We start from the raw sequence: 23,197 nt of genomic DNA, 5'->3' as shown, positions 1-23,197 counted from the left end.
TATTATATTATATTATTATTATGTACTGTAAAAAATATTTAAGTCATACTGTGTTATAATATTAAAAAAAATAATAATTATCATCCATTTATCAGACCACTGATTTTTAACCTTTATGAAGACCTTTAGTTTTTCTAATTATATAAAATCAATTGTGCCCTTTTCTGTTAACTGCATATTATAACTGCTCCTATTAATTAAAATGTGTGTGTGTGTGTGTGTGTGTGTGTGTGTGTGTGTGTGTGTGTGTGTGTGTGTGTGTGTGTGTGTGTGTGTGTCATAATATGCATAGTTATGTGATAATATGCATAACTTGGCCATAAAATAGAATATACAGACGATACAAAAAACAGCCTCAACATTTTGAATTTCAACAAGTTTTTGCCTCAAGAGCCTGATTCATTTCCGACCCTGCTGTGTGTTATCAGTGAGAAAGAGCCTCTAATACTGCTGTGGATCACTATATGCATCCTTCAGCAGAGTTTGTGGTCCTCTAGGCGATATCTGTGAACCCAATAAAACTGTAATTGTATGGGTCAGATATTGGCCTTTCCAATATCCAACAATTGTGACAGCAACCAAAACCAGCGGATATAGGGTGATCACGAGTCACTCTGAACCCAGTAAATACAATAAATCTGGTCAGGCAGAAAATAAATAGTGGCTGTCTGCTATTTTCAGCATACTTCTCATGTGACGCTAGTCTTTGTGTAAAGCATCCAGTCTGGAGAGGTTTTCATTGACAAGCAAATACTCAAACTCCCACACAAAGGATGTTTTTCTACCTTTTTAGAGGAGCTTGCAAAATACGAATGTCAACCCTGAAAAATAAAAGTAGGATATGTGAACGTCGCAGTATGACAGTATGGTGTCACCTTGGCGCAATGACATGTGGAACAGTGAGATTAGGGCAGAGTTGAACCGCTTACTGCATGTCAGATTGTCTTTAATGTGACTAAACTAAGTTCCACATGTGACCTAAAACACAAAAGAAGCATAACAGGGTAACACGCAAGTGTTTAAAGAAAAAAGAAAAAAAGAGTAGATTTACTTCATAAAGTCTAAAAAAAACGCAAGCAAGCAAAAAAAGAGAAAGGTAGGCCAACACTATTTAAGTTGCTAAAGGCTACAAATGTATTCTTCAGAAGAAAACCCTGAAAAGTATCCTCACTCCTCTCACTGTGATTGCTAAGATTTATGGTTTGCCACAAGCTCTATACTGGCTTTGAGATATTTCATGTAATTGCTGGTACAACGGTATAGAAGAGAGCAGTGGTGGTATTCCCCTGCTCTATACAGCTCTGTTGAATTATATATTTGCCTGGATCAATAAAAACTACTAATATTAGCATTCACACGTGTAGCTAGCGGTGCCGGGAATTCAAGGTCATTTGGTTCCTCAGATCTCACAAAGGAAGAAAAGCAAGACAGACAATTAGAAGTCATATCCGCACTGTGATGATGATCATGATGATGAGTTTAAGCAGACGTACATCACTTTCCCAGGGACTCTAAGCAGTCCATTCACTGCCATCACTGACTGCTATAAATGAGAGATGCAATTCAGTGTGACATAGCAATGGCAGGAGTTAAATATAGTGGAGGATGGGCTAGTTGTCACGAGGTTGTCATATAAGAGCTGCATCTCAGTCGCTGCGAGATTTGATGTCAAAAGTCTATTCAACTTAATGTATGTTTTCTCCAGAAATGGTTTTGTAGGTTGAAATAATAAATCTAGCTGATATTCTTTAATTATTCTTATTGTATTTTATTTTATTTTATTTTATTTTATTGCATTTTATTGTATTCTGTGGATTAGTATAATATTTTATAATATTACTGGTGTTAACTACATCAAAATTTGATAATTGGTTATTACTATTATTATTATTATTATGCAAATATGGTTATATAGATTAAATAAATGTAATAATTATCTATAATTATAAGTATTATTATAATATTTTATAATATTACTGGTGTTAACGACATCAAAATATGATTGGTTATTATTATTATTATTATTTTATGCAAATATTGTTATATAGATTAAAATAAATATAATAATTATTTATCCTCTTAAGTATTATTATATTTTATATTACTGGTGTTAACTACATTAAAAAATGATTGGTTATTATTATTATTATTATTATTATTTATGTAAATATGGTTACATAGATTAAAATAAATATAATGAAAGTGACGACGTATTGTCAAATTGAATAATTATTAATAATTATATGTATTATATGTATTACTATCATATTTTATAACATTACTGGTGTTAACTACATCAAAATATCATGATTCACTATTATTTTTGTTATTATTATTACTATTCAAATATTTTCATACAGATTAAAATATAGATTAAAATATATATTAAATATATAATATATAATTATTATTATAATATTTTATGATATTACTAGTGTTAACTACATCAAAATAAGATGATTGGTTATTATGATGATGATGATTACTATTATTATTATGCATATTATTATAATATTTTATATTATTTCTGGCCAAATATTAACTACATTAAAATAATAATAATAATAATAATAATAATAATAATAATAATAAAGTTAAATCATTATATTAAATTATTATATTAAATTATTATATTTTTTACTGTAGTTAATGTCAGTTTATATTACAAATAAATAAAATAATAATAAAATTATTATTATTTTTATTATTATACATGGTTTTTAAAATGTCAAAAAGCATGCTTAGTATGTATTATTGGGTGGCAATCATACCTCCTCCTACGATACATTCATTATTTCATGTTGTTTGTCAGGGGGTCATCATGCCAACATTTTTCCCTTTTCTTTTGTCTTCTTTTCTCTTTTGATCTTAATTGTTTCAGTAAGTAGAAGAAACAGTTTGACAGCGTTCATTCAGCTGCAATAGCAGTGCAACAAAGCAGAGCAAATAAGTTATGTCTTTGACATCAAATGCTTGACTCAAAGACTAGCAACCACATCATAACCTCATGGGCCCTAAAAAAAAAAAAAAAGAAAGAAAGAAAGAAAGAAAATGCAAAAGCCATAATATATTTTCCTTTCTCAGAGATATAAACACAACATAATGACTCTAATTGGGTTCTGTTGTTTATGTGCTTCAATTCATTGTTTTGCGTATGAAACGGAAGCAAAATTTAACCACACACCTGTTCAATTCATAAAGCCATCTGGACATGTTTGCATTATTTCTAGTGTCTCTCTACAATCAAAATGTGGCTCATGTATGAAAAATTACACATGCTAACAATATGTAAATCCAAAACATGCATATTTAGCTCATAATGAGCCATGCACACAGTTTTGTTTTCCAGTTCTAAATCCTGTGTGACAGTTCATATCTCAGTAATTATTTGTCAGAAAAACTGTAGACAAACAGTGAAAGCGAGGATTTTCTTGTATGAAGATGCCATCTGACTGAGTAGATCCATCAGAGTGCTGTTCCTGGAAAGCATCGGGGTCACTAAACTGCTTTCTCTCAAACATGTGATGTAACCCCTGCTGTCAGAACCCTAATGTGGGCGGGACATGTGAGGTCTTATACAATGTAGACCTGCATTCAGCCCTGAACTTCAAAAAGCACCAGGTAAAAAATAAAAAATACAGGCAGCTAAAGCCTAATCGGGAAAATAACAAGCATATATGCCTTCCATCTGAAAACCAACAGACATTTGGTGATCTCCAATATAGTTAAATTGTATATTTGTGCAACGTTATCTCTTTTAATATATGGCACTGACTTTGAATCACTCTCCTCAGGTGATAAGTTATTTGAAAATAGCGGCTCTTCCCATTTTAATTCATCTCTCTGCGTGAGGAAAACTTCAAACGGTTACTTCAAATAAGTTGCAGACCACCTAAAGCTTTTGTTTTTTTTAATCCTACTGACCTTGAATGAAAGCTGAGAATAATATTTTATAATGGAGTTCAGAGGCGTATTAAGAGCGGAGAGAGAGTTTATAACTCTCTGTGAATGATGGAAGACTGAGTGAGACCTGCTTTGCTCACATACAGCTAAAGGAGACCTTGGTTTCTTCAGAACCTGTCTTTTTTTTCCATCTCTTCTTAGCGTTTTATTTTTGAGCAGCAATAATGCACAATAAGGCCTTTTTTAAAAAAATACAAACAAGAATATAGTACAAACAGTTAGTAATTAACAAAATTGGGCTGGAATACCAAACATTCTTATTTATTTATTTATTTATTATTATTATTATTATTATTTATTTATTTATTAATTTTTAAACAAAATGTCAGTTAGGGATTTTTTAAGGTTCAGAAATCTTACTTAGACTAAATTTTGACCATCTTTAGGACAAGATGAAACCAGTTTAAAATGCTGATTTGTGTGATTTTGTAATTGTCTAGCAATAAAACATAAAGGGAACCCTGAGTAGTAAGACTTGTATGGCTTAGTATAACATACAGTTCAAGTCAAAAGTTTACATACACCTTGCAGAATCTGCAAAATGTTAATTATTCTACCAAAATAAGAGGGATCATACAAAATGCATGTTATTTTTTATTTAGTGCTGACCTGAATAAGATATTTCACATAAAAGACGTTTACATATAGTCTACAAGAAAAAATAATAGCTGAATTTATAAAAATGACCCTGTTCAAAAGTTTACATACACTTGATTTTTAATACTGTGAATACTCCTGAATGATCCACAGCTGTTTTTTTTTTTTTTTTTCATCAGTGATAGTTGTTCATGAGTCCCTTGTTTGTCCTGAACAGTTAAACTGTCTGCTGTTCTTCCAAAAAATCCTTCAGGTCCCACAAATTCTTTGTTTTTTCAGCATTTCTGTCTGTTTGAACCCTTTCCAACAATGACTGTATGATTTTGAGATCTATCTTTTCACACTGAGGACAACTGAGGGACTCATATTCAGCTATTAAAGAAGGTTCAAACGCTCGCTGATGCTTCAGAAGGGAAAATTATGCATTTAGAGCCAGGGGGTGAAAACTTTTGAACAGAATGAGGATGTGTACATTTTTCTTATTTTGCGTAAATATCTTTTTTTTTTTTCAGTTAGTACTGCCCTTTAGAAGCTACAGAAGATACTTACATGTTCCTCAGAAGACAGAATAAGTTGGATTTACCCTGATCTTCAAATTCAAAAAGTTTTCACCCCCTGGCTTTTAAAGCATCGTTTTTTTTTTTGTTTTGTTTTTTCCTCTGGAGCATCAGTGAGCGTTTGAATCTTCTGTAATAGTTGCATATGGGTCCCTCAGTTGTCCTCAGTGTGAAAAGATGGATCTCAAAATCATACAGTCATTGTTGGAAAGAGTTCAAATACACAATAAAATGCTGAAAAACCAAAGAATTTGTGGGACCTGAAGGATTTTTCTGAAGAACACGGGCAGTTTACTGCTCAGGACAAACAAGGAACTCATGAACAACTATCAATAAACAAGAAAAAAGGTTTCAAGTTTCAGATAACAACACTACTAATAATCAAGTATTTCTACTACATATTTCACAAAGAGACATCATTTACATTATATTAAGCCATACAACTCTTAATACCCGGGGTTCCCTTTAAATAAACATTAAAATACATCTAAATAATACAAATTATATAATTTACAATTACATATACTTAATATACAATTTTATTTTATAAAGCACAGCCTTTCACTGACAATTCATTGAAATAAATACAATCTAAAATGTCTTTATGTGTTTGAGGTCCAATGTTATATCCTTTTCATATGCTGTGCACAGCTGAATAGCATATACTGAACATTAAGCTCTCAGTAGGGGGATAGCTAATTTGGGTTCAAACATTTGCTAGTAGTTATTGAATCAACATATATTTACTGTTTAAGCTTATTATTAAAGAAAAATATTTGCTTGTTAATTTCTCTTACAATAATATGGGAGCAGGGTTCAATGGTTAGGATTTATGAATGCAGAAAACACAGTACAGTTTGTTTAAGAACTCGGAAAATGGAATGAGATTATTTACTTGTCTTCCAGCCGTGCTGCAGGAAAGCTCCAAATAATGTTATTTCTTATTACCAAATTCATAGAGGATGCCAAGTATAGCCAGATCCCTGCTGAGCCTCAATAATTTACAACTAAACAGAATCATGCAAACTACACTACCAACAACCTTATCCTCCAGCCTAGGGAAAGAAAAAAAAAACACCACTTAACTTTACTTTCTAAACTCACAAGTGTTCATCTCGAGGAAGTCACACATTGTAATTTCTCATGCTTTAATGATGCAGGCAGTGGCTTGTATGACAGCACAGTCCATTCGGTTTTGATGCATATGCTGTGGCCACCCACCGATGCCTGTTTTAGGTTTTAAGGGTTTCATTCATCCTGCTGGCCCATTTAAGTTCAGACCAGGCCTCAGTGCACCTCAAACTCGTAATGACATGGTGGCCTGATATGCTACATGGTAATGGCCTATTAAGAAAAACAAGCAGCACTATAATTTCTGCTAACTTAGAAGCATGGGGGGGATTAAAATGAACATCATTTTACTTAAACCAAAAATACTCAGGCTGCAATATGGTTATGTACGCTTTTAGAAATCTGTGTCGCTTTTGATAGCAAGGCAAATAAATCGTTTAAAACCCAACTATAAAAAAAACATGCTAGTATGTTTCGTGGAATGGTGTACTCTTCTTTGGAACCCAGAGTAAATGTGTTTTTCTTCTTCCAATCTCTTGTAAGGGTACTTTGCAACTACGGACATAATTATAAATTTACGATATGTCGCGCCACAATGCCCGCTGCCAATATTTTACAACTTACGAGCGAGCATTTCAAGTGTTTTATGCTCCTCTCCAGACTTTGATAGGCAAAAATTACTGTCTTAGTTAGGATTGATCTCCTTTATGAGTTTTTGGAGGCTGAGACCTCAACAACACCGCTTGGCCTTGCTGAAAGCACCCACCAGAGTACCATAAGCAGCGATCGCAGTGCACACCACCAAGACAAAGAGGCTAAAGGCCCTATATTTATGGCTCAGGGTTCCAGCAACAGCAAAAGAGAGCGAGGAGTATATTTCAGTGACTGCTTTGGAGCTCCGATGACAGCGGGAATGGAGGAAACAGTATTTTATCAGAGACAAGCTCCTGCGACGGTTCATTCTTATTCTAAAAGATACAGACTCTTTCAACAGGTTACCAGCTATGCATTATGATGGCGTTCCAGGCCGGGCGTTTCTTGTTTGGCATTTAAAGAAAGATGTTGGATTGCATTTCTATTCTTTGCTGCATGAAAACATTTCTTCTTGGGGGTTTTTATGTTGAATGCGCACACAGTGGCAAATTGTTATCAATATACAGAGTTATTTTTTTCACAGTTTGAGTCACAGTTTCATCTTTTGAAGCAGGTTTTATCTTTTAGTCAATTTTAGTCTGACTAAAATTGCATCTAGTTTTAGTATATAACATTTTGGTTACTCAGAAAGTGCTAAATTAAACCAAAAACAACCGCGGATACATGGTTTCGTATACTGTTTTTAGCCTCAATATATACGCCTCAATATATACATACATAAACAATCTCTAGAACTACTCTGAGAGTCAAAATGACTGTCATATCGTATAAACAGAGAAACTTTAGTCTTGACAACAACCTGTCAAAATAAAAGTTCGGTTTAAGTTGAAGAAATTGTGACAAATCTATTATGTAATGTAATGACATTAATATTACATAGATTACTAATGACATTATTATTAAAACATTATTTTTAAGGAATATTTAGCATAAAAATTTTTTTCCAGAATTTATTTACCAGACAAATGTACACACAAAAACGTTTTTATAAAATCAATTATTTAGAAATGCTTTTGATTAATATAATTTAATGAAACCATTAAAATAGAATCCAAAAAATTCATGGAAAACACTGAATTTGGCAAAAATATTTAAATAACTAGATTTGACAGAAAAAAGACATTTCATAGGGCCATACAAAAGTGATTTTTTTTGTTAAGTTTTTAATAAATTGCTGTTAAACTGTGTAAGTTTTATGTTTTAAATTAATAAGACATGCTTTTTGATTAATGACATTTTATTAACCAATAAAACAGAGTTTAGAAAAATTAAAACAGAATCCAGAAAAACTACAGTGGAAAAAAATGGAATTTGGAAAAATATAAAACCGATTTCATAGGGCCCTAATATACGATGCCATTTATTGCCATGTTAAACATTTTAAAAAAATCTAAGATTACGAGATTGAAATCATAATATTTCAAGAATAAAGTTGAAATTACAAAAATTTAGTTGAAATATTACAAGAATAAAGTCGAAATACTACGAGAATAAAGTCAAAATACTATAAGAATAAAGTAAAAATATTTCAAGAATAAAGTCGAAATATTACGAGAATAAATTTGAAATACTATGAGAATAATGTTTAAATATTTCAGAAATAATGTCAAAATGTTTTGAGAATTTGGCAGAAAAAATTTCAAGAAGATGGCCAACATTTATCATCTTTTTTATATATATATTTTGAGACTTTATTCGTAATATTTCAACTTTATTCTCGTTATTTTGACTTTATTTTCAAAATATTATGACTTTAATCTCGTAATTTTAGATTTTTTTTTTTTTAACATGGCACTAAAACGTCATCATACTAATAAATGAAAAGTGTTGTGAAAACCTGAACTTCTGAAATAACATTACAAACGACTTAAATACTACTACTATTACTATTACTACTACTACTAATAATAATAATACAAAATTGTATTTTAATTTTACTCTTAGTAATCTTTTTTTTTTTTTCTCGTCATGTATTTGTTAACCATATTTTTTATTTAAAAATTAATTAACTGTCATCCTGACGCCTTATTTTTATGTTGTTCTTCATTGTTGACAATTTTTTTTTCTTTACTGAAGATTTTCTTCTGTTATTTAGCATTTCAGCAGGGCGGGGTTTGCATTTAACTGGTTTGAAAGAAAAAATTGTGCAGTAATTTTGTTGACGAGATTAGCATTGTATATTTATAACAGACAAACTTTTGTTTGTCAGTAATAAAGAAGGATGATTCAAAGGCTTGGGTCGACGCCTGGAAATGTAACAACACATACGTACGTGGTTGTCACTGGAGATGTGTTAAGTCGGTGAGTCCATAAAAATCTGTCATTGTCTCATTGCCAGGTTTATTTCACTACCTCAGTTCCTTCCACAGACTTGAAACGGCGTCTTGTTCATGCCACAAATGTCTTCTCACACAATTACAGGGAAAACTCAATTCTGCATTAATGTTCAGGGAAAAAATGTGCCCGGTTGACTGATTAACAGAGCGAATATCCTTCATTTCATTCTAACACTGCGAGAAATGTCTAATCAGGACCCTGTCACCAGTCAGCTTCTCCAGACGAGCCGTAATTCAGCCACCCCGCCGATACCTGTGCTTTGATCAATCTGTGAATTATGCCCTGTCCTCTGGGAGCAACCAAATTTTCACCGGCTTTAAAATCATATTCCACTTGGAGATATAAAAGAGGTATAGAGGCCAGGCAGCACTGTGTTCTGCAGGGTGTCCAGTAAAGATAACACGACCGCTTCCTCCCATGAAGAGGGAAATGCGCTCATTTGAATATATTTTACAGGTGTCCTGCTTTCTCAGAGAGAAAAAAAAAAATCACAACAATAATAAAGCTGAAGGGCATAAGGTACATCCTTGATCTTTTTTATCTTCACCGTCCTGATTAACAATTTAATTTAATTTCAAACAGTCTGAATATTTCAAAAGACTGTAAACTAGTTGAAAAGAAAAAAACTCCACACATCTTGTTTTTTATTTTGCATTAAATGGAACTTCTGTGGAGTTTGGGGCTGATAGTTGTGTTTCTTGCTATTTAGATGCAAAACAGTTCATTACAGGTATAATGAATTTGAGCCCATTTGCATCTGATGAAAAAAATATAAGGCTGTGTTATAATAGGTAATTTCAGCAACATCGCCTGCATCTGCTTTCAGCCTGATATCAAAAGTTCCTCTACTTGTGAATAGTTTGCATCGCACTGATGGTTTGCTTATAATTACAAACTAAATCAGGCCGTACCTGCAGGGACGCTTGGCTCGGTTAGACAGCTGTCTAATGCACAAAAAAAGCCAGATCACTGCAGCTTTATGCACAGAATGAACACATTTAGCTGCAGTCTAACAGGCACTTTGAAACAGAATATCTGAAATAAATGAGAACACAAATAATTGCATGGGGTTTGTGTATTTTAACTAGAGGGAAAACAGCTTTCTTTTCAAGTAATCATATGGCTGTCAAAGAAAAAAATCTGCTAATTTCACCTTTGGTCAAATGGGGCAAGTTGTCACAATGAAACATGCAATTAAACCTCAAAATAAATGCATAAAACAGTATGCAGGTATGAAAAAGCATGTAAAATATGCCATGGAAAATGGGCCATTGTAATTAGCAAATATCTGGACTTGTGGCTAAAAACCTTATTTGATCCATATACTGACTTCCCTTTTTGACAACTAATAATAGACTTTCTCTGTTCATGATTCCTCGATTCAGTTTGAGTACACTGTAAAAAACAATTTGTTGAGTCAACTTAAAATAATTTGTAACCTGGCTACCTTAAAATTTTAAGTTTATTCAACTTTAAATGTTAAATTATACTAAGTGACAGCTTAGATATTTGAGTTGAATCAACTTAAAATTTTAAGGCAGCTGGGTTACTTACACATCTGTTAAGTTTAGCAAACACAAATATCTAAGCTGTTACTTAGTACAACTTAACATTTCAAGTTGACTAAACTTATTTTAGTTAACTGAACTTAAAATTTTAAGGCAGCAGGGTAACAAATTATTTTAAGCTGACTCAACAAGTTGTGTTTTTTATTTTTTACAGTGTACTCGATTTTTAAAATTCCTTGACTGCAATTTGACCATGTTGACTAACCTGCAAAATACCAGAAGTGACACATTCCACGAATGAGAATCCATGAAATGCATTGTTAAACCGCTTTCCACAGCTGCATGATATATTACACCCATTTAAAAATCACAATGAAGCATAATGCTATTGTGAATTTACAAACGCTACGATTCAGTCAAATAAATATATGCAATGCAGGTCTAGGCCTTGTTTACACTAGTGCGTTTTCATTTTAAAACGGCGTTTTAAAATGAAAACGATCCTCGTCCACACTAGCGTTTTCTGTTCATTTCAGAAATGATCTCCGTCTACACTACACAACCGAAAACGCATGTCACATGACCATACATGCAGGTACAACCATAGATATGTATAGGTAGATACCCTATTATTTAGACGGAGGACGCGTCTACATGCTTGGAGCGGTTGAATGCTGCATCTAGTTACACATATCTATGGGTACGACAATAACCATGACGTTATTTTTTACACGGTTGTCAAGGATACGCAGAGAGAATGTGGGCAGCCATGCCATCATTTTCAAAAGTCTCCGTTTTGATCCGTTTACACTGAAACGCAACCCCGTAGTTTTCGAACTAAAACGGGGTCTGTAGCATTTTCATAAGTCACCGTTTTCAATGGTTCACGAGTGTAAATGCAGCCATAGTATATGCGCTTTAATTATTTACATGCGTTTAGGTAACTTGCATCTTAGAGACTACTCGATTATTTGTCAGAATAATCGACTGATTACTCAATTTCCAAAATAATCGTTAGTGACAGCCCTAGTTCGTTCATTTGTGTATTTATTCATTTGTTTGTTATCTCTGGCATAGTGTAAAATTAAGTCTTTCTTATCTTGACTGGATATAGCCAGTCTCAGTGATACTCTGTGATAGTTTTGTAGTTGAGAGTCTATAGTTACATCAGCAGACATTATTGATTCCTTTTCCTCCAGCTGTCTTTGTAGTTTTCAAAGTCCATACCATGTGAAGATGCAACACAGGATGCAATATGAGAAATAACTGTATGGCACAGTGTAAATATCAGTGTTCTCCTCTTTTACAATGATCCCAAAAAGGGGGATTTGTTGTTTTATGGTAAGAGTGAACTCACTATGTATATACAACTGTAATAGAGGGAAATTTCTATTCAAATACATTTGAAGTGTTGAGTTGAATGGAAAAGTTTACACGAACAAAGAAGGTCACACAATGTAACGAATGTAGTTATTTGATAATTTAACGAAATAATTCTTAATATTTCAAACATAACATTTATTTGTTTAAAAATGTTCAAAATTCAAAATCTTTTAGGCTTGAATTTGACTTAAATCCCATATTGTTAACATGGTCTCTGACTTTTGGACTGCACGGTATATTGAGCATGAATGCCATTATGTTCTTGAACGTGCATAGACAGCAGTAATTTCCCATCTCTCCTTGTTCATAGAAATTTAAAGTACTAATGTACAAAATGAGAATGTGTTTTGAGGAAAATAACCTCATCATTCCATTTGACATTTTTAGGAAGGGCTAAATAGTCCATAAATTAGAACATGTAGTCATAAATGCCAGAATAAAGCATAAAAGGGGAGAAAAGTTCAAATTGTAAATGTGCTGTGAATAATGAGATCTCGAGCAGAATGTGGGCAAGGAGATAAAAAGATGAGGAAAAGATAGAAAAGATTCGACTGTAAACAGCAGAAGGCAAAAGAAGGAAGGTAGAGTGAGAAAGAGAGATGAGGAGTGCGACAATCTCATAAAAGCTCTGCTGCATATGGCTACATTTTATGCTGGTATGTGGGAAAAGGACGGCAGGTTATGATCGGGTACAGAATGAACTGCTATGGTTTTATTGGGTTACATTAGCATACCACAACCCTGATCTCAGCCCCTGTAGGTTTATGTTTGGAATAGACTTGTACATATTAAAATGCCTTTTGTTGTCACGTAATGAAAGTAAATGTGCTGTAGATCTGATTCATGGACTGATAAAGCATCTGTTCAGATGTAAGAATCATCTGAATATACAATAAGTGTAAAATGAAATGTTACTGAGCTCATTTAGTCAAGGATTGCAAGACCTTCTTGCTTTTTAAAGCATTATAAGAGCCCCAGAAATATTTTTTTTTCTGGTACATAAAACAGCACAAATGACCAAACTGAATACCTGAAGGAATTTGTTTATATGTAAAATTATAGTAATATTTATTTATTTATTTATGTATTTATTAAGGAAGAGTAGTTGTTATTAGTCTCTTACTTCCTGGAAAGTCATTTGTTTTATTACTCCTATGCCTTCCTTGTCAACTTTCTGTACGAGGGTGCCCTCTGGTGTCCAGTATGAATGAAACATAAATTACACGTGAGACTTTAGCGCTGTGTGCTTTTCATTTTGAAATATCATGGTTATCGCCAATAACGGTATATCACTACACCCCTAATGAACAAAATAATGTTATATTATGTTTTTTACCACGATTACCACCAATACCAGCAGTTGTGGTCTAATGGTTAGAGAGTCGGACATGTTAAAATAAAAAAAATGTAAAATAGTAATATAATAAATAACAATAAAAATATAGTTGCAAGCTCTTTAACCTTTTAATCATGTGTAAAAGGCCCTTTAACGCATTTAATTACATTTAAAAAAAAGCATTACGTCTTATTTAGCAAGCCTGTAACCATCAATGATTTAAAACAGAATTTTTGGCAAATAAAGGTAATTTGCCATAGAAATATAACATTTTTTAAGGTGTTTAATCTGTGGTCCAATTTCCTTAAAACTGTGCATGCTTGTTTGCTTGCATGTGCTCACCAAGCTTGGTGAAGTTTTGAGTTTTCGTTTAGGCTTTATAGGTTTTTAGGTAAATTTGGACAGGCCTCTTTTCTAAACAACCCTATTATAGCTTCCCAAAGGGTAAATTTCAACCTTTTTTGATAATAATTGACCTAGAGAGTCCAAAGAATTGTACTGCAGTGTTTTTTTTTTTTTCCAGATTGAGAGAAAAACCAAGGACTAGTTCACAAAAGTATTTTTTTTTTCTCTTTTCTCAATCATTTAACTAATGGTTTGATTGACAGCAGTGGTTCCAGAGGCAAAGTTGTTCGGAATGATGTTCAATTTCTCACAGACCTTTAGGGCCATGAGTCAAACAGGCCCACTGAGTTTCGTCCCGATCAGCCTCCATTAACGGTGTGAAATAGGTGGTCAAAATTCATCGGCCTATGGCGGCCATGTTTTTCTTTTTGAGATATGCAAATGTCTTTATTGACGCTTGTGGCACTTTGGACCAAGACCATGCACATCGATTTTCATGTTGATAGGACAAATGGTTGCACAGTTATAGCCATTTTGTAAGTTTTTTTTCCTCTAATAGCAGCACCAAGTGGCCAAGTTCCACGTTTTTTCCTGTGACCTCAGCTTGAGCTCTTACATAAGTGTTCTAAGTTTGGCGAAGATATCTCATTCCATTCAGGACTTGTAGGCCTTTTCCTAAAAGTGGCCCTGCCCCTTTTTTGCGCCCCTTTGCGACGTTGAGTCGAAAGTTCAACTTTTTTTTTAATAATTATTCATATTCTTTTTCCAGAGAATCTTTCTGCACTGGTTTGGTTCTGATTGGGTGAAAAACCTAGGACTAGTTCGCAAAAGTAGGTTTTTCAAAAAAAAAAGTGAAATAGCTAATTTCGCCGGTTTACGATCAAATCTAAGGCGTGCATTTTGTCCGATGCTGTGATCACTGTGGCGCCCCCATCAGGCCGACTGGGGCAAGCCTTGGTCAAGCTGTAGACGGTGTGAGTACCTCCATCCCTCCATGTTTCAAGTCTCTACGACTTACGGTTTGGTCTGCACGATCAGTTTTAAGTGGAGATTGTTGATCCATTCTAACAATTACAATAGGGTTTCAGCGCTAAGTGCTTGAACCCCTAACTATACCTGCAAGCAGCGATCACTGGGGTTCAAGCGCTTTAACGCATTTAAGCACATATGAAAAAAGACATTACATATTAGCAAGCCTGTAACCACCTAAATGATGGCAGTTTTTATGTTTGCCCACCAAGTGGCCAAGCTCCGTGACTTTTTCCATGTGACCTCAGATTCAGCTCTTACATACTCTTTTGTGAGTTATAGCTATAGCCATTTTAGTAAAAGTAGCCCTGCTGCTTTTGAATGTTTTGGCATCCCTTTGTGACGGAGAGTCACATAGATAGACAGATAGATAGATAGATAGATAGATAGATAGATAGATAAGAACTGTGAGATGTAAACTCATAAATGTGAGAAAATTCGCAATTACCTTTTTATTTTTTTTTACTCTGTGGGGGAAGAAATGTATATTTTTCACTGAATAACTAAAAATGCATATGCCGTGTATTTCTGTACATTTTTTTTAATTAATGTGTGTAGTGGTAATGTTTACATTATGTCAGTTCAACATGCACTCATTTATCATTATTAGTTTTATATATCCAACATCACAATAGCAAATAACATGATTATGCACTGCCAGACCTCCCTGATAATTGTAATACAATTTTGTTGTGACACTGGTCACTGCAGGCTTTTCTTCTGCTGTCAAAGCTAAACAGAGACACATGCTTAGACAAAATGACAGGGGAAGAGAAGAAGAAAGAGGGAGTCTGAGCTAAAACTGAGCTTAACTGACAGTCTGAGCCAATGCTAATGTTATCTCTGTGATTTAGTCTTGTGTGTGGGAGCCTCTGGGCTCAGTGCTCACAGGATCATTGCACATTGTAATGCCCTGTGACACCAATGGAGCTTTTTCTCCAAGGCCTTACAATGGGGAATTGGTGCTCGTCTCCTCAGCGTTGCGCAAATGTCTTCATCTCTCTCAGTTTCTGAGAGATGCTAATGTCTTTTTAAGTAGCCCAGATGCATTTCTAGAAAACTCGTATTTGATAATTCCTCTAATGTGTCACTGTGTCTAGCTTGTACAACATTTTACAACAGAAGTTGTTGGGAAATTCTGTTCGAAATATGAGTTTTTCAACGAACCTGTCTGTGCTGAGGACAAATCAGCTTGTCTCTATTTCAAGCAGTGATCAATCAGCAGTGCACAATGATTGCTAAAGTTTTAATAAAACCTCACTTTATGTTGCAGCTATATAGTTAGGTAACACGTACTCATGTCATGTGATTAACGTTATTGCCTCTGCTGTTTTTTTCCTACAACACCCATACCGAGTCGCTCAATAACTCACACATTCATATCATGAACCATCTCCTGCTCTCTCATCTCAGTAGATTTGAAGCTCATAACGGCTCAATATAATTCATTCACCTTCTCCAAGGTTTCACAGCAATAATAACCATAATAACTTTTCTCACTCTCCTTCTGTTTTCCAGATGAGTTCAAGGCCTTTCTCAAGAAATTGCCAACGGATCATTTTTTAAACACCTCTGCCATCTTAAAGTTCTGGACGTCAGATCTGGTCCTGCAGAGACGTTATGGTCTGCTGGAGGCGAGCACTAAAGTGGTGCTGGGAAAAGCCATCAAGATTGTGCGCAAACTCTTCGCTCTCAGCAAGCGCTGTCCTACACAGCCAAAGATCAGCCTGCCTAGAGAAAGGTACGAGGCCATATAATCTTTTTGGGGTTTTTTTCATTGCAAACATGCAGATTAGCATGTACAATGAGAGTTTTAGAAAGTTTCGATTAAATGTACAAATCATCCAAAAACTTCACCTTATCATTTACTTACTCTCATGATGCTTCAAATTTGAGTTTCTTCCTTGGTTTCGGTTTTTGATTCTATAAACAAAAAGTTTCCAGATATCTGAGAAGAGAGATGAGAAATGAGGATGAAGAATATTCAAGAGACTGAATATTTAGGCCACATTTACACTGCCAATTCCAATTTTTTGACTAAACCCTGTTTTTTTTGACAAGTTTACATCTTCCTTCAAAAGTGACCCAATATCTGCATTTACACAACCCAAGGTTCTGACCTGTAAAAGCGTTTACTTGAGTTGACTTCATTGACAGGAATTTCCCATTTGTCCATTTACATGGCAGACACAAATGCATGTATCAGAATCCATCTGTTTTTTTTTTTTCCTGTTTACATGCTTGTGGGTCATATTCTGTGTGCCACATGGGAGGGAAAAAAATCAGAATTGGGTCACTAGAACCATGTAATATAAACGCGGCCTCAGATTTGTGGTGCCCGTATAGAGTGAAAGGTTCTGAAGAGTGGTCAGTGTGTGCACACTGTAATCAAGAGCTCCAAGAGAGTGACAGGTTGTAGTTAGCGCCCTTCAGCTTGAAGACTTTCACAAAAGTCTGTTTCAAGAAATTCTTAAATGATGGCAATATACTGAAATGAAGATGAAAAACAGGATGAATCTTCTTTGAAGAAAACAACTGTGGTCAGGCATTCATAGTTTTTGTTTTTTTTTAATAAATCATAGGCAGCTGCTATTTGCACTAAGTGCACTAAATACTTTTTTAGCATAAGTACAAATAGCGATAAATGCTAGTTAAACTAAGTGAAAATAGCATATTTTCTTAGCAATAAATGCTATTTACACTAAGTGAAAATAGAACATTTTCTTAGCGATAGATGCTGATAGTGCAAATAGAGATAGAAGCTATTGACACTAAGGGCAAATAGCGACAGATACCATTTACACTAAGTGAAAATAGCAATAGAGTTTATTTACACTAATTGAAAATAGCAGCATTTTCTTAGTGATATGCTATTTACACTGTGCAAATGGCGATAGATTCTATTTACACTATGTAAACATAGCAGAAATATTAGTTAGATACTTCTTATACTACTTACTACAACTGGCAGATATTTGCACTTTAGTATTGTAGTACATTATAAAACAGTATGTAGTAATAACACATTGAGTGTAAATTATTAACTTTTTAAATAAATGCCGCCTTATTGGGAAAATAAAGCCCTGAATAAACATACCCCTAACCCTAACCAATAAACACCTGTGGAGGTACTTTATTTTCCACCTTTTTTTTTTTTTCTTCATCTGATTGAAAATAAATGTCTTTCCGATATGCTTTGTGATGTGAAAAGAGAACGAGTTTGGCAAACGGCAGATTCGAATTTGGGTCAATCGTGTTAAAATGTCACTACAGTGTGCTTTACCACCTATGCCACTTGAGGTGTTGTTTGACAGCCATCTTTTGTATTGCTGTCTAGCCTAACCAAATATTGGTGGGTGGAGTTAGTGTAAATAGCCTCTGCCAACAAGGCAGGCTACTTGCACTTAGTGTAAATAGACACTCTGTAAATAAGTCATAATACAGTTATAAATTCTAGAGTTAATTTTATTACAAACAGCCAGCTATGCAAACAAGATGATATCAAAAAAGTTGACATATTTCATCACTAACATCTGGCCAAATTTGAGATCCTCTGTTACAATAAGTAAATCCTGAAATGCAGTTCTTCTTGTTCTGTTCAGTTTGCTTTGAATGGCAATCAAGCAAAACATTTGTAAAAGATGACAGATTTCAGAGGATTTTCTTAGCAAAATAGAAGATTCACATAAGAGACAAGCAGTACTTAATTATTGAACCAAGCTGAACCAAGATGCATCTCTCAGAGTCAACATTAATGTGTAAGAACTGCTTAGTGGTTTATTTAACTCCCTGAATGGCATCTTGACATCAAAGGCTCTCATGAAAAAGAAGTACATGTTACATTAGTGGATTTATAAGATTATTATTAAACTCAAGAGTCCAGGACAAAAGGATGCCTGATGAAATGAAATCCCATAGGGGAGGCAGCCAGCAGAAAGGGCATGCGATGCAAGACATTTTATTTATGTATGCATGGCATTAAGTATGCGTCAATAGTTGTGAAGTGAGTAGGAAGATAATGGAGAGCCCATGGAGTTGGAGCATTTATTTAAGTGACTTGTCTCTCGCTAAATTGGATGAAAGAGAATAAAAAGAATGCACCGTGTCTCCTCACACGCATCCCCAAAGGCTTTTAAGACTCACTTCCTCTACTGGTTAAGAACAATTTGCATTTGTCAAAGAACGGGCCATCAGCACTCGATTAATATTCGTATCAATCAGCAAGAGGAAATGAATGCCTCATTTAGCACAGCAAAAATAAGGCCGATGTCAAGTCTTGACTGAACAATTTTAACATGTTAGTGAACAATTTTTCATGTCGTCGAAGCCCAGGTTTCTTTCGATTTCATCTTCATTTAGTAAAGCCAAGCCTGTCATTTTTTCAGGAACTAATCTTGTCTGTAATTATCACCTTCTTTCTTGCAGGACTCTGGGTTTTTGGCTCAACAAAGCCCAGTCCCTGTTGTACTGCAGCGAGCATGGTGTGTACGGCACCTTCTCAGAGGAAATGCAGGGCTGCATCTGCGCCGCAGAGCAGCGCACAGTCTGCCAGGGCAACGTGCCATGCAAGGTGGGTGAGGGGACCCTCTGCTCGTCCTGCGCCCCAGACAACATCACCCGCTGTGGCACATGCCTCCCAGGCAGCATCCTCCATATGGGATTCTGTCGCCCCAACATTGCCAACTCTTTGGACCACTACGTCAACTTTGACTTTGACATGCCAGACGCAGAAATGCGTTACCTCCTCCAAAGGCTCGACAGCCGCATGGAGGTCCATGCCATCTACATCAGCAACGACGTGCGTCTAGGCAGCTGGTTCAACCCGGCGTGGAGAAAGCGCATGCTGCTCACCCTCAAGAGCAACAAGAACAAGTCCAACCTCATCCACATGCTGATGGGGATCTCTTTCCAGATCTGTTCCACCAAGAACAGCACGCTGGAACCCGTGCCTGCAATCTATGTCAACCCCTTCGGGGGCAGCCACTCCGAGAGAGCTGGTTTATGCCTGTCAACCAGCAGGACTTCCCAGACTGGGAAAGAACTAAATTGGACGCCTCACTCCAGTGCTATAACTGGACCCTCGCTCTTGGCAGCAAGTGGAAGTCCTTCTTCGAAACGGTGCACATTTACCTGCGCAGTCGCATACTCACAGACGACCCCACCGTCAACGAGACGCTTATGAGCCGCTAGACCTGGATGACCACTCGGCCAACCTGGGCTACATGAAAATCAACAGCCTGAAGGTCTTTGGCTACAGCATGCACTTCGATCCGGAGGGGATAAAAGACCTCATCCTGCAGTTGGACTACCCGTACACGCAGGGCTCGCAGGATGCGGCCTTTCTGATGCTTCTGGAGATGAGGGACCGCATTAACCGGCTCTCCCCGCCGGGAGCCCAGCCGCTGGACCTCTTCTCCTGCCTGCTGAGGCACCGGCTCAAGCTTTCGTCGAGCGAGGTGGCGCGCATACGGGAGGCGCTCCAAAGTTTCAACGCCAAGCTCCCCAACTCCACCGAGCCAGAACTCAGCCAGCTGTGCAGCTAGCTCAAATGAGCCTCGTCGCTCATTTTTGCCTGCCTGTGAGAATGTATTTGTAAATGGGATGAGAGAGAAAGGGAAAAGAAATATATTGTCAGGGTGCGTGTAAATGTTTGTGGATGAGATTGTCTTTGAATCCCCTTCCTTTGGGCAGTAATTGTAAGAAGCAGAATTTCCGATTGTGACTGATACAGAAGCATACCACTTGGAAACCGCAAGTTCCCAGAATATTCCCTTGCTGGGAAAACCTTGCTAGATCTAGCCTACAGTCAAACCTACTTAGTGTCTTTGAGTAAGGGTTCCAATGGGGATTTTACCTAAGTGGACTATCTACATGATCCGTGAAAAAGAACATTTCAAGTGAGAATATATAGCTACGATTTCATAGCACGTATGTGCTGAAGTTGTAGTTATTCTTGGTGATGTCATTGTTCAAGACGAATACGGAGAATCGATAATAAGAAATCTATTCCGACGTAAAGTATCGGAGCACAGTGGTCCAATGGTTAAAACAATCAGCAAAGATTCAAATCCATGTTTTTCTATTTTATCTGGAGTCGCAAATCCTGTATTGTGAGATCTGTATATCTGTATTTAATGTGGAACTGAATTGCCAGAATGTTGGATAGAAATTCCTTTGTATTCAGAGATATGGCTAAACCAAAAGGTAAACATGAAAGCAAATTGAATGGCAAAATTTCTTTACAGTTTTTTCACTGTTTATGCTCACTGAAATCTCTTTTGAGAAGGCAACCTTAAAGTTACAGTACATACTTACAATATTGTTTTGAACAGGTTTGTGGGCCGCTTTGTAAATACTGCTCATCTCATTCAAGGCGTGAAAAGCTTCACATTGCTTCTTGGATATATACACTGATAAATGCCCATATTTGTACTTTTTTTGAAAGTGCAAAGACCAAAAAAAACACACTTCAACACAAAACAATTGCCTTATGAAGTGAAGTCTCTGTTCTGATATCAAAGCACACCTGGCTGTATGTCTCTCTCTTTAAGAAAAAAAAAAGAAAATGATTTTTTCTCTTTCTTTTTCCTCTATACTAAATTCAGATTTCAATTACAGTGACCTCTAATATGTAAATGTCAGTTTTTAATTGAAGTATTATATGAGGAGTGCATTACATGTTATCTATGTGCAAATACAGAGTACCATTTCCATCACCTGGTTCAATAGCTTTGTTTTCCACAACATTTCCCTGCTTTTCTATTAGACATATGATGATGTGACGAGGCATAACTGTAATACATGAATTCATTTAGTATCTCTACATCTAGAGGCAATTATTTCCACTCAGCATTTAATAAGTGTACATGTACTGCTTAAGTGTTCTTGATTAAGTTACTTGGGTTGTAGCATTTGTCAACACAAACAGCCACAGAATTACAGCCTTTGACAACACAGAGCATTTATTACTGCTTTTTATATAAAACTGGAATGTGTGGAAATGTCTGTGAAAATTGCGTATATGCATCAACATAAAAAAACGATCAGTTTTCTGTCAAGATAAGATGGATCGCTCAATATATGGGGAGCAACTTTTACAGCGCTACATAAAAAAAAAAAAAAAACTAGAATAAAAAAAGTGCAATTTATGCTGTTGTCATGGAGAGCTGTAGGACCTTCGCATTGTCTGTCACGATATATCTGTGACTCTACTGTGAAGGGGGAAAAACATTCTCGCTAAATTCAGAAGATGGAAATCACAGGGAGTCTGTAAATATGAGTTGTTTATCTTAATGTCTAAGACAGGAATCAGTTTTCGCCCTTCAACAAATTGTCAAGACCGTGAAGGGCGTCTAATCAATCACAACAGCCCTATGTAAACTGGCATAGCCATGCTCTTGAGAAACACAATCTGAATATTTCTGTATTTTTGATTTATTATGACTAAACTGCCTGTTACAATGTATTTTTTGGTAACACTTTATAATAACTTTCATAAATGAAGTCATAAACAATATTTACATATATACTGCATACTATCGTCCAAAGGTTTGGGATCAGTCTTCTCTAATGCTTTCTCTTTTCTATTTTAATATATTTTAAAATGCTATTTTTTCTGTGATGGCAAAGCTGAATTTTCAGCAGCCATTTCTTCAGTTTTCAGTGTCACATGATCCTTCAGAAATCATTTTTAATTATTATTATTACCAATGATGTAAACAGTTATGCTGCTTCATATATTTCTGGAATCTGAGATATACTGTATATAAATATTTTGTAAAATCATAAATGCTGTCCCCAATTTAATACGCCCTTGGTGAATAAAGGTATTAATTTATTGTTAATATTTTATTTAGAAAAAAAAAAAACTTTTACTGAACCCAAACATCTGAACTATAGCATATATATAAAGTTCTGAATATTACATTCATATGTATAATGTGATTTAAAATAACAAGTGATCTTATAAGCATTAATGCATCAAAATGTATGAAAGTTATTAAATAGTGTCACCTTATTTATCTCATGGACATGTGAGATATGAATCTTGAGTCCATATCTCAGTTTTTGGTTTGTTTGTTTTTTATCCTCCAATCTAATATATTTCTGATTAAACTCGCTCTAGCCATCGTGGTCTCATTCTTGTTTATGTGCACAGTTGACTGAGAAAGCTATTACTTTTTCTGTGCAAAGGCATGAGATGAAAATTCATTATTTACCAAGACTCTGACCATCTCAAATTCTGCTGTACGTGTTGTAATACACTCTCATGTCATATGTACTTATATGTCAAATCCATCTTTGGGATTCCAGTTTTAACAATTTAAGCTTTCCTTTAGCAGATTTCTTGCTAACTTTCACTCAAATATGTAACACTGTACTCTGTATTTCAGTTCAAGCTTTTACCTTCAACACAG

At 35.2% G+C, this 23,197-nt stretch overlaps 1 protein-coding gene across 1 annotated transcript in view; it reads left to right on the top strand.

Annotated features, from left to right (window-relative positions):
• The window catches only part of brinp2 (bone morphogenetic protein/retinoic acid inducible neural-specific 2), a 117,038-nt gene extending 94,129 nt beyond the window's left edge, over nucleotides 1–22,909 (top strand). The window contains 4 exon segments of the mRNA XM_051134684.1: nucleotides 16,299–16,521; nucleotides 19,206–19,767; nucleotides 19,770–19,953; nucleotides 19,956–22,909. Coding sequence (XP_050990641.1) covers nucleotides 16,299–16,521; nucleotides 19,206–19,767; nucleotides 19,770–19,953; nucleotides 19,956–20,323 — 1,337 coding nt within the window. The 3' untranslated portion in view covers nucleotides 20,324–22,909.
• The last annotated feature ends 288 nt before the right edge of the window (nucleotides 22,910–23,197 follow it).

Source organism: Labeo rohita, chromosome 2 (genome assembly GCF_022985175.1).
Source record: "Labeo rohita strain BAU-BD-2019 chromosome 2, IGBB_LRoh.1.0, whole genome shotgun sequence".
Lineage (NCBI taxonomy): Eukaryota > Metazoa > Chordata > Actinopteri > Cypriniformes > Cyprinidae > Labeo > Labeo rohita.
This window is presented reverse-complemented; position numbering and strand designations above follow the sequence as displayed.